This window comes from Propithecus coquereli, unplaced genomic scaffold (genome assembly GCF_000956105.1).
Source record: "Propithecus coquereli isolate 6110/MARCELLA unplaced genomic scaffold, Pcoq_1.0 Scaffold99, whole genome shotgun sequence".
Lineage (NCBI taxonomy): Eukaryota > Metazoa > Chordata > Mammalia > Primates > Indriidae > Propithecus > Propithecus coquereli.
The window spans coordinates 5,516,622-5,528,049 of record NW_012156284.1 but is presented as its reverse complement, the minus strand read 5'-3'; the positions used below and the strand labels follow the sequence as shown (position 1 = coordinate 5,528,049).

The following is an 11,428-nucleotide window of genomic DNA, read 5'->3' as shown; positions in this document are numbered from 1 at the left end:
GGGTGTGGAGAAAAGGAAACTCTAGTACACTGTTGGTGGGAAGGTGGATTGGTATAGCCATTATGGAAAACAAAATGAAGGTTCCTAAAGAAATTAAAAGTGTAACTACTGTGTGACCCAGCAATCTCTCATCTGCATATTCACACAAAGGAAACAAAATCACCACATCGTAAAGATATCTGCATTCCCAAGTTCACTGCAGCATTATTCACAATAGCCGAGACATGGAAACAACCTAAAATGCCCACCAACGGATGAATGGATTAAAAAATGTGGGAGATATATATAACAATGGAATATTATTCAGTTTTAAAAAGGAGACCCAGCCATTTGCCACAATATGGGTGGAACTCTAGGCATTAGGCTAAACTAAATAAGCCAGAGAAAGAAAAAAATTGAATGATCTCATAGGTGGAATATTTAAAAAGGGGAGGGGTCAAATACACAGAGATGGATAATTAAACAGTGGTTACCATGGGTAAGGCAAGGGACAGGAAACGGGGAGATGTAGGTCAAAGGATACAAAATAGAAGATATGTAGGGTTAACAAGTGTAGAGATCGATTGTACAACAGGGGGACTAAAGTTAATCAAATTGTATTATATTAGGGATTTTTGTTAAATAAGCAGATTTTAGCTGCTCTTGTCACACACCAAAGAAAGTAACTATATGAGATGATATGTTACCCTGCTTCAATATGGTAACCATTTCACTATCTATATATGTGCCATAGCATCATGTTGTAAACCCCAAATATACATAATAAAATTTATTTAAAAATAAAAAATAAATCATACTTCTACATACTAACAATGAACATGTGGAAACTGAAATTAAACACACGATACCATTTACAGTCACTCCAAAGAAAATGAAATACTAAGGTATAAATCAAACAAAGCATGCACCAGAGGGTGGGTTCAAATAGTAAAGTTCCAAATATCTTTCTAAAATTTAAAAAGTAAAAATATGTACCCCTGTACACTTGATTCAAAGCAACTCTACCATACCCTCTCTAACAAAATCAATATTGTTTTCAGGGGAAGAATACTTAATCACTGACTTATTTAGAAATGCTGGCTTACAGAGGTGATAATAAAAAGACCAGCTTTTGTTTTATTCTTGTGCTAAAATTCTCTGTAGACGATGCTCCATTTTATTAGCTATACCAAATGCAGACCACTCCCACTGCCCCACTCTTTGTAGGTTGCTGATTTATCTTCAGTTTCTTAACAAGAAATTGCCCTCATTAGCTTTGGAACTGTGGCCTCCAAACATCATTATTTTAGTATGTGTATGCGGGGGAAGGGGCGGGTGCTGTTGGTGACTTTCTGTAAGGTGAATTTTTTGGTCCTTCTGAAGACCTTCAGTTGCTCACAGCATTAGGTGGGTTACAACATACCCCACTATGAGCTATGTGGCCTGGAGGTGATTTTGTTGTTTGCCTTTGGGGAAGAGTGTCATGATCACCCTGTATACATTACAGATCTCCCCATCTGCCCTTCTCCACATACACACACCCTCCAAGAAACACCAAGTCCTTTTCCTCCTCTCCTGTGAGATAACATTTTAAGAAGGAAATGTGTCTTCAGTGCTCAGTCTTCCCCCAGTCCTTATTTACAATGTTTGGCTAACTGTCAACCTGTAGGTCCATCCCCCAATCCTGCAGGACCCCATGTCCCCCATCCTTCTCAAATGCCTGCCTCTTTCCTTTCCTTTCCTTTCTTCCCATCATTAGAGAACAGGAGAAGATACACGCACACAGACATCTGCCCTTAAAATTTGATTTTATTTTAATCATTGCCATCGGTGCACCATGTATTTATCAGATTTGGTTTTTCCATGGTTGACTATTACTCCACAGCTTGTTCTGGAGACTCCACAGATAGGTCTAGGTCTCTGGTCTCTTGGATTGATCGATGGAGTTCTCTGGGTTCTCTTCTTTGTTCTTCAGCTGATTTTGATTTCTTTTCTTATGCATCCTGTAGTAACAGACTATTATTGTTGGCATTTTTATTTTCTTCATCTTATTTGCATTCTGTTGAAGGGCTAATTTTACCATTATGAGTATCTTCTGAACATGGGAAGAAAATAGGGAGAGGCCAGAAGGGCATTACTTTGAGGGAAGAGGATGACGACTGGATGGCAAGGGGGACTTTATGAGAATGGATGCTGGTTGAGGAAGGGGTTTGTGCCAGAGAAGGACAGGGTAGAGTCGTGGGGTGGAGAAGAAGAGGAGGGTCATGGCTAAGGTAGTCTGACCATATCACTCTCTTTGTTGTTGTATTGACAGAGGGTCTTTATCTCCTTCTTGCCTTTGGTGATTGGGGTTGGCTGTTCCATGCTTACAGTTGGTTGTTGCATATCTATGCTAGGCTCCTCTGGTGTGCAGATTTCCTCAGCCATATTGAAGCCTCCCAGTGGTCTATCCCAGGCCTCTGCCCTCACTATATATATCCTCCTAGCGGTAGTGAGAACCACACCCTTAAGCTTTGTTTGGTCATCCAGCACTGCTCCAGCCAATAGTAACCCTGAGATGGCTTAGACATCACAAAGCACTACCCTTGACACCTCCCTGAGTGGGGGAGGAAAAGAGGAGGCCAAGATGCTGTTGTTGTTTCAACATCCCCTAAAGATGCATCCCAAATTGACCTGCTACCCCTCCTCATCTCTCCATCTTCAATTGTCATGATTCACATGGAAAGAAGAGAGTCATTTCTTCAAGTCCTTTCCCACAACCTCCTCTATTAAGTCATTCATTGTGTACTCTACCAACCATTACCAGATATTTTGGATGCCTTACCTAAAATCCCTACAAGCTTGTGTGGCCACATTTAAGTCTTAGTGGATATGTGAATCATCCCATTTGCCACCTACAATCCTCTCCTATGCATCTTCAAGATAATTTACTTTTTGGCTACTACCAGACAACTTTTCAATCCCCTTTCTTTTCCCTAATGTCCCTGTAGTTATATTCAATTTTATGTTTCCAGTCTGAAATCATGGCCTTCAGCTTGTCAAAACTTCAATGAATTAACTTTCATTACTAGGTATCCTAGCCTTGTTTCAAATCAAATGGATGTGTTCATATTTGTACAGGTGTTCCCTGGGTTACAGATGAGATACATTCCTGAGAATGTCTTTAGTTCATATTTGTATGTAATTCAGATCCATGATGAACAGTGCATATACAGTAGTAATAACACAATAACACCAATACTATAATGGCTTATATGTGGAAATAATAATACTGTTTAATACTGTAATAATAATAATATTCTTGTACTGTAATAAGTTACAGAAACTATTGTGCTTTTTCTTTTAATTCTAACAAATAGAATATAAAAACAAACTTATATCAAAAGTTTAAATAGAAGATAGGAGAAATTTCTACAAAGAATATTAAAGGTTAATACTCACCTAATGTTGTATCAATGCTAGGCTAATAGAAATTTTATGCTTATTTTGATCTTCTAACCAATCAATAATAACCTTTCCATTTCAATAATTAATCCACTATGCTGCTTAGTAATAATTGATGTTTTCATTGGAGCACTGCCTTTCACATGTTCCATTATGCTCGTTTTATCCTTTATAATTGTTCTGATAGTTGAGCAACTGAAGACTAATGCTTTCCCAATGAATGATGGCATCTGGCCTTTTTCCAAAAGCTTAATTATTTCTACTTTCCTTTCCACTATAATCACCTTTCCAATTGCTGCAGGCTCACCTGGTCTTGCAGTGGACTTCTGCTTTGGGGGCATTATTATAAGAGTAAACACAGACTGACAAAAGTGAATAAAATAGTTAAGATGAAAGTGATAATGTATGTAAGAGACCATATAAACAATGAGACTAGCCACTAGCATAAAAATCCTACCCCAATGAACCACTTAGGACATGGGCTTTGTTTACATGTGCAGAAGAAACTAGTGCCCAAACTATTAATTTAATTATATATTATCTTTAAGGGGAGGTTTGGGAGCCTGTTCATAAGTATGGAATGCTGTAAGTCGGGTCTTCCATAGCCTGGGAACTGCCTGTAAATGTAGTATCCTGACATATATTTTCCCAATGTAGGGGAGAAGGAGCAGGCATTCATGTGATAAAAGTTGTTATGGGTGTTTAAATGCAGGATACTACAAACCCAAAATGAATGTGTGAACCCAGGGCGTATATTGCTATCCTCTGTACTAGAGGTTCTTTTCAGTGCAACAAGGGAAGAAAAGACATTTAGATTGGAAAGAGAGAAGCAAAAGTGTCTCTTCAAAGACTACATGAGAGCCTATATACAAAACTCAATCTAAAAAAAATGCTTCTGCAACTAATAACTGAGCTTAGCAAGGTTGCAGGATACAATATCAACACCTAAAAAAATCAACTCTTTGTGTATACATTAGCAGGGAACAACTGGAAGTTTGAAATTAAGAACAGGGAAATTTGAAATATCACTAAAATTATGGAATACTTAGGGATAAATGTGATCAAAGATGTAAAAAGACCTGTACACTAAAAACTATAAAAAATTGCAAACAAAAATTAGTGACATAATGAAATAAATGGAGATATATACTTTGATTATAGGCTAGAAGATACAATATTATAAAATTCTTTCCAAATCCATCTGTAGATTCAACTCAATCCCAATCAAAACCCAGAAAGGCTTTTTAATAGAAATTGACAGGGTAAATATAACATTGATGTCAAAATACAAAAGACATAAAGTAGCCAAAAGAAAAGTGGTGAAACCTGAATAAAGTGTGAATTGCATCAAATCACTGGTCTGATTTTGATAGTGTGCTGTAATGGTGTACTGAAGATTTTAACTATTAGGGGAGGCTGGATGAAGAATACACAAGGCCTCCCTGTACATACCTTTGAAACTTTTTTGTGAATCTATAATTATTCCAAAATAAGCTAAAAGATTAAAAGAAAAAGGGGGGGCAAAGATAGAGAAGGCATGGCTCTGTCATTCCCCAACAGATGGACATTTGTCCCATTCTTTTGAGGAATTTATACAACTCAAAAATGTGAAAAATCAAAAAATAAACAAAACAGGCCTAGAGCCTGGATTCTTGTTCCAGTATTTGTCCAGCTCACTTATCTTTCTCTTATACACCATAACATCGAGAAAGGCCTATCAAAATGCCCTGTTAACCTCCAGACACATTCAATTTATACCATTTTTATAATCACCATCTGCTCCAGGGGTGAGGAACCTGCATCCTTAAGGCCCCCTGTGGCCATCTAGTTCTTTAAGTGTGGCCTTTTTCATTGAATCCAAATTTTACAGAACAAATTCTTTGATTTTTATTAATACATTTTTGTTCATCTTTTATATTTTTATTTTATTTTTAAAATGAACATATTTAAAATACCAAAGAATAAAGTAAGTTTCAATGAAATAATCTCTCAGATTGACTGGCACAATTAGAACATTAGTAAGTCATAAAGGCTAAATCGATGGCTGCTATGCTCATGATTTAGTTTAAACTTCCCCCAACTGACTGGTGCCACTACTGCATGAAGCTGGTTGGTGAGAGTTTATGGGGATTGAGTAGGCCAGTCTGTTATCAGCTCTTGACAATGGTGCACTGTTTCTGTTTGAACTGCAATTTGTGAATAGTTGCATTGCTTAACAACCCATCATGTCAAAGAAGACCAAGAGAACACGGAAAGAAGAAAACAGATTTTTTAATGAGGATTGGGAATTGCAATATTGTCTTGTTTCTGCTAAAGATAAGATAATTTGCTTGCTTTGTGATAGTGCAATATCAACATTAAGGAAATTCAATGCTCATCAGCATTATAACAATCATAAGGACCACAAATATTTTAAATTAGTAGGAGAGGCGAGAAATGTTGTATTGCAAAAGTTAAAAGATGAAAAGCAAAAGAAATGACAATTCTTTCAAGAAGCAATAAATCCTGGAAATAATGCCACTGAAGCAGCTTCTAAAGTACCTTATATATTTGGGGATAAAAGGAAGCCATTCAGTGATGTAGAAATTGTGAAAGAAAGCATTGTCAAAGTTGTAGGATGCTTAGACCTGGATAACATTTCAAAGTACAAACAACTACCTCTTTCAAGGAGAACCATGATTGATCAGCCACATGAATTAGCCTTCAACTTAGCAGAAGAACTTCATGCAATATTTTAAAAGTAAAATATGTATTCCTCAATTGCTTTGGATGAATCAACTGATACTGACTCAGCACAGGTTTTCTGCTTCATTCAGGTGATAACAGAAGATTTTCTTTGCTACAAAGGGTTACTCACTTTGGGCACTCATGTGAACAGAACACAGGGAATAGATATTTTCAACATCTTTCAAGATAAATGTCATGAAGTTGGACTGAAGTTGGTAAATTTAGTGAGTGTATGTACAGATGGTACACCTTCCATGACAGGAAAACATGACGAGTTTATTGCACAGATAAAAGAAGTATTAACAGATTGAGATGCTCTCATTTATTTTCATTGTATCTTGCATCAGCAAAATATCTGTGCTAAAGCTACTATTTTAAGTGACACTTTGCAAAAGTTATAAGTATTGTTACCTATATTTGTGCAAATATAGTGTAACATTGTCAGTTTGGTAACATGCTAAAGTTGAATGATGAGGTATTCAGTGTGGATTTGCTGTACCATTCTAAAGGGCATCGGCTATCACAGGGGCAGGTCTTAGCCAAAATTTTATCTCTGCAAGAACAGATAGTTAAATTTTATGAAGAACAGAATCAGCGATGTGAATTATTGAAAGAAGATTTCTATAGGAATGCAGCATTTCTGTGTGATATGTTCAATCAAATTGACTTTAATATTTATTTGCAGGGTAAAATTAAGTCTATATATGATATGTGGCAAAAAAAAAAAAATCCAAGTATTTTAAGCTATCCCTTTTCAGAACATTTCTTCTTCCTCAAGGAAATTTCAGATGAACATTTTCCCCAGTTAGCAAAGATCATCGATGAGCAGGGTGATATATGCCAAATCATTCGAAGAATGTGCTGCTGTTATAGACCTATTAATTGGAGAATACAATGAAAGGTTCACTGACTTTGAGAATCATAATATCACACTCAAATTAGTATTTCAGCCTCACCTAGTTGATATCACTAAGGCAACTAAAGAACTTCAGATGGAATTGATTGAGCTCTTAGTAGATGACATTGTACAGTCATTGCTTGACGCTAGGAAAGATCCAATGGAAATATGGAAAAATGCAGTAGAATACTCATGCCTTCAGCAACTCATGCCTGATAAATGCTTTATTGTTTTTCAACCACTTATTGCGGCAAAATCTACATTCTCCAGCTTAACACAAATAAGAGGCCCTTAAGGTGACAAATGACTGATACCCATCTAGAGGATCAACTGAAACTGTGGACCTCCATGCTGCAACCAAATATTCAAATGCTTTCCAACAAAAAGCAGACAAGACAAAGTCATTAAAAGATTAGTTAACTTTAAAATTAACAAATAGTTTGCATTTTTCAAAATTATTAAGTACATAGCAGTTAGTTTAAAAAACAATGTACATTTTTAAGTATATCTAATTAAAGTTTCTTGAACATGACCTTATTTGATTACAGCTAAATTAATGTGACCTTCCAACATGAAAAATTCCCGCACCCCTAATCTGAACACTACCAAAATAAAAGAAAAATCTTATTAAGGTAGACCTTTTTATTAGTGAACCCCAAATGTTGTGAAGTGATTACCATTTCCATTTATTAAATGTTCACAAGCCAACTTCTAAAGTATTTTTGGATAATTGCCTGCAATTAATAGTGAGAACATCATGTTCTCATGTCATATTATAAAAAAATGTGATAAACAAACAAACAAACAAAAAAACCGAAGGCACACCACATCAAATAAGGTAGATGAAAAACTGATTAAAATTGTTGAAATTAAAAACTTTCCATTACCTCATTAGCTTTTATAATTATTTTCTAAATTTGTTTACCAAAAATATCTTGATGGGTGTATTACTACCTAAAGAAAACTCACTAAAATATTAGGAACACGTTCAGTGCATATTTGTATTAAAACATTGCAACTGACTTTATAAAATAACACCTGTAGAAAACCTTAGTGATTCTCTGTTACATTTTCCAACAAATTAATAATAAAAAATTAAAGATCATCAGTGTTCAATGAATTTTTTCTATTGAAATTTTCCATTTCTGAAATGTTCAATTTTCAGGAATGTTCTTCATCATACCAAGTTGAGGAATGCACTGAAAGTGACTCTCCCATGTCACCTGCAAATTAGAGACAGATCTAGGCCCAAAACCAAGGACTCCTGGATTCCTTGTCAGTTTTTGCTTTCTGAGCCTTTGTATTAATACAAGTGGTGTTGTAAACGGAGACTGGTTTAATTATAGTAATAGCCCTCAAACACATTCTCACTGATTTTCATTACACTATTTAGCTGTCTAAGACAGGTTTAAACACCACAAAGCACCAGATATAAGGGAAGATGTGCTTGGGGTTTGCTTGACTCTGTGGCCACAAAACACAGGTGTTAGAGGTCAACCATCCATTTCCCTCTCAAGCATGGATTATGAAGAGTAATAGATGAGAAAGAGTTGAGGATAAGAGGGGGGTACTTCCTACCACTTTTGCATGTGATTGGCTGTGTGGTTTCAGAAAATACCAGCACCATTGACTCCACTGTATCCCCTACTGGTACTACACTACTACTACTACCACCAACAGATTTCACACACCGAGAACTTACTGTGTGCTGGGGCTCTGTTCTAAGTCTACAGGATCAGAGTCAAACAGGAAACAGATGGAACACCCAACTTGAAATAATTTGACAGATTTCTTTGCAAAGGGACCATTTACAAACAGGTAGATACAGGGAGACCATCAGAAGTAGTTCTAGTAGCAGCTGCTGTCACCCCAGACCCAAAGGAATGAGAGCAGTGAGTGGTAACTAGAACCTGGACAGATCAATATTCATGAGGAAATGGCTGTCTTGAAGAGAGCAGTGACCTCTACCAAGAGATTCAGCCAGCCCAAGGTGCCTCACAGGGAGGGAGCCAGGAGAATGAGTCCCCAGCCCTCACTCTCTTCCCTTCCTCCCTCCCTCCAACTCTGCTTGGGACTCCCCATCAACCAAACCCAATTGATGTCAGACAGCCTGGGAGCCCATCGATAGAATACTTCCTAAGCAGCTTCTGGGGGGTGGGGTGCAAGGAGAGTAGAGAAGTGTGGCAAGCAGATCTGCAGGGGCAGAGGGAAAATGTCCAGCAGAGATATAATACACACAGCAGTCCCGGGAGATGGTTATCATTATTGGTCTCATATACAGGTGAGGAAAATGAGGCCCAGAAAAGCTCAATAACTTGTGCAAAATTGTAGAATAGGGTTCAAATCCAGGTTCATCAAGCCCTAAGTCTCATATTCTTTCTGGTACTCTGAATAAATTGCATACTCTCTCTAGGCTTTAGCTCCCTCAGCTGTGGAATGAGGAAATGGGAAGAATTGACATCACCTTTTAAAAATATGCTATGATTCTATAATTCTCACTTTTAATGATATAATGAATCCCGTATACTTTTAGTAATGTGGTGATCCAGCCAACCAGAATTACAACCCCACAATGTAAAACTACGTGTGGTGGGGCTATCCTGGCTTGGAATACCCTTGTCACTCTTTCTGATTCACTCACCACTGGGAGAGCGCCAGCCCCTAAGAACAAAGCCCTTGAGGATTAGCCCAGAAATAGGGTGCTTTAGATAGAAGGAAGCCATCAAGAAAGGCCATCAAGTCACTCGACAACCTTTGAATGGGCACATATTCTGTGTCAAGCACTGTACTAGGCACAGGGGTATGAAGACCAATGACATATGGTCCTTGTCCTGCACTTTTTGAAGAAAATTGTTCTGCTCCATGATTTCCCAAATGTACTTTCCATAGTTTGCATATTGAAAAAAAGCCCCCAATTATTAATTTCCATCCTGACAGAAAATAAACCTGACCCCTTAAAATCAACCATTCTGCTTAGTCAGACATTTTATACAATGCTCAACATTTTAACTTTTTTCTTCCTCTGAGATGCCTAAGGCTAAGAAGTGTGATCCTTTATTAGTGTGCCTACTATGAAAAATGTTTTAATGCCACATGATATATGGAAATATTAGTTTGCAATGAGAAATATCTCAATTGTACATATCAAAGAGGGAGAAAACAAGCATTGTGATTTTTTTTTACCATATGGACTGATAATTTGAAAGAATATTCTTTTATTCCAAAGAGGCTAATTTGGTGATCTTTCCTTGAAATCACTGGTAGGTACTAATATTTACGTATTGAGGGAGAAAAGAAAATTGTGCTATTAAAAGTATTTTTGCCTATTGATACTTAGTGTACTTTGTTATTTTTTTCATGTTATCAGTGACAATGTTAGAACCTAGCATACCACAGTTATAAATAATTAGATTTGTAATTGATCCTACATTTTTCTTTACCCTCCACGCCTATCTGAAAAAGAAGAACTTCCTGTTTTACTCAAGTTTTAGACTCAAGTATCTTTTAATATCCCCTGCAGTCTCAACAGAAAGGCACCAACTGAAATTCAGTTCAAAGACACAAACAGACCCCATCTACACGTGACTCCAAGGCGAATCCCTGTGGTGTCTTAAGCCTCTCACCCATGGGTAAGCATCAAGCAATTTTCTTTTTCAGTGTAAAGATTATAGCCTTTGACATTTAAAAAATCATTTTACCAAAATCTATAGCTTTAATTAAATGATGAATTTCAGGAAATTATAATACCAAGTGGAAATGCCATGCAGCCAATAATAGACAAAATGATCCTCACCACATCACACATAACCCACCTCACTACTGCACAGTTCACATTCAGTGGGAAAAATGCTCCTCATATTTACCATGGCTCCATTTACTTTTCCCAACTAATGACTATTTTGAATATGTGCACTTTATAGGTATCAATGTATTTGTAAAGCATATTTACCTTGGTTAAAGACTGTTGAAGTCATTGCCCCAGTAACATAAACATTTAAGATGCATTGAAAATTTTGTTTTAGAATTGGCTTTCCAATCATTTCATTATAAGAAACGTTTTCCTGCTGTTTACCTACACATACACGTAATATCTTCTTTTGTATGGTGCTTTACATTTTATAGAACATTTGCCCTTTATAAGGCACGTATTTCTAACATGGCAATGGGTAAGTACAGGATGGGTGGGGAGTGGCAATTCCTTTCACGTTTACATTCCCCAGAACAACATACTGCCTTGTGTAGTTGGATGAACATACTAAGATCTCCATTTCTAACAGAGCTGTTTTGTTCCTTCCATAGAGGACTCAATCCATCTTTCATGTGTCACTCATCACACTTGCTCTGAAGCCCTTTCAGTTAAATGGGAATCAAGAGCTATCA

General features: G+C 36.8%; 1 protein-coding gene across 1 annotated transcript; it reads right to left on the bottom strand.

Moving 5' to 3' along the window:
• Window positions 1–1,891: 1,891 nt before the first annotated feature.
• On the bottom strand, window positions 1,892–2,343 carry LOC105827222 (sperm protein associated with the nucleus on the X chromosome N2). The gene is made up of 2 exons (XM_012665253.1): window positions 2,263–2,343; window positions 1,892–2,074 (listed from the first exon to the last, which is right to left on the bottom strand). Exons 1-2 carry the CDS (start codon window positions 2,341–2,343, stop codon window positions 1,892–1,894), a joined length of 264 nt encoding a protein of 87 aa, XP_012520707.1.
• Window positions 2,344–11,428: the final 9,085 nt, after the last annotated feature.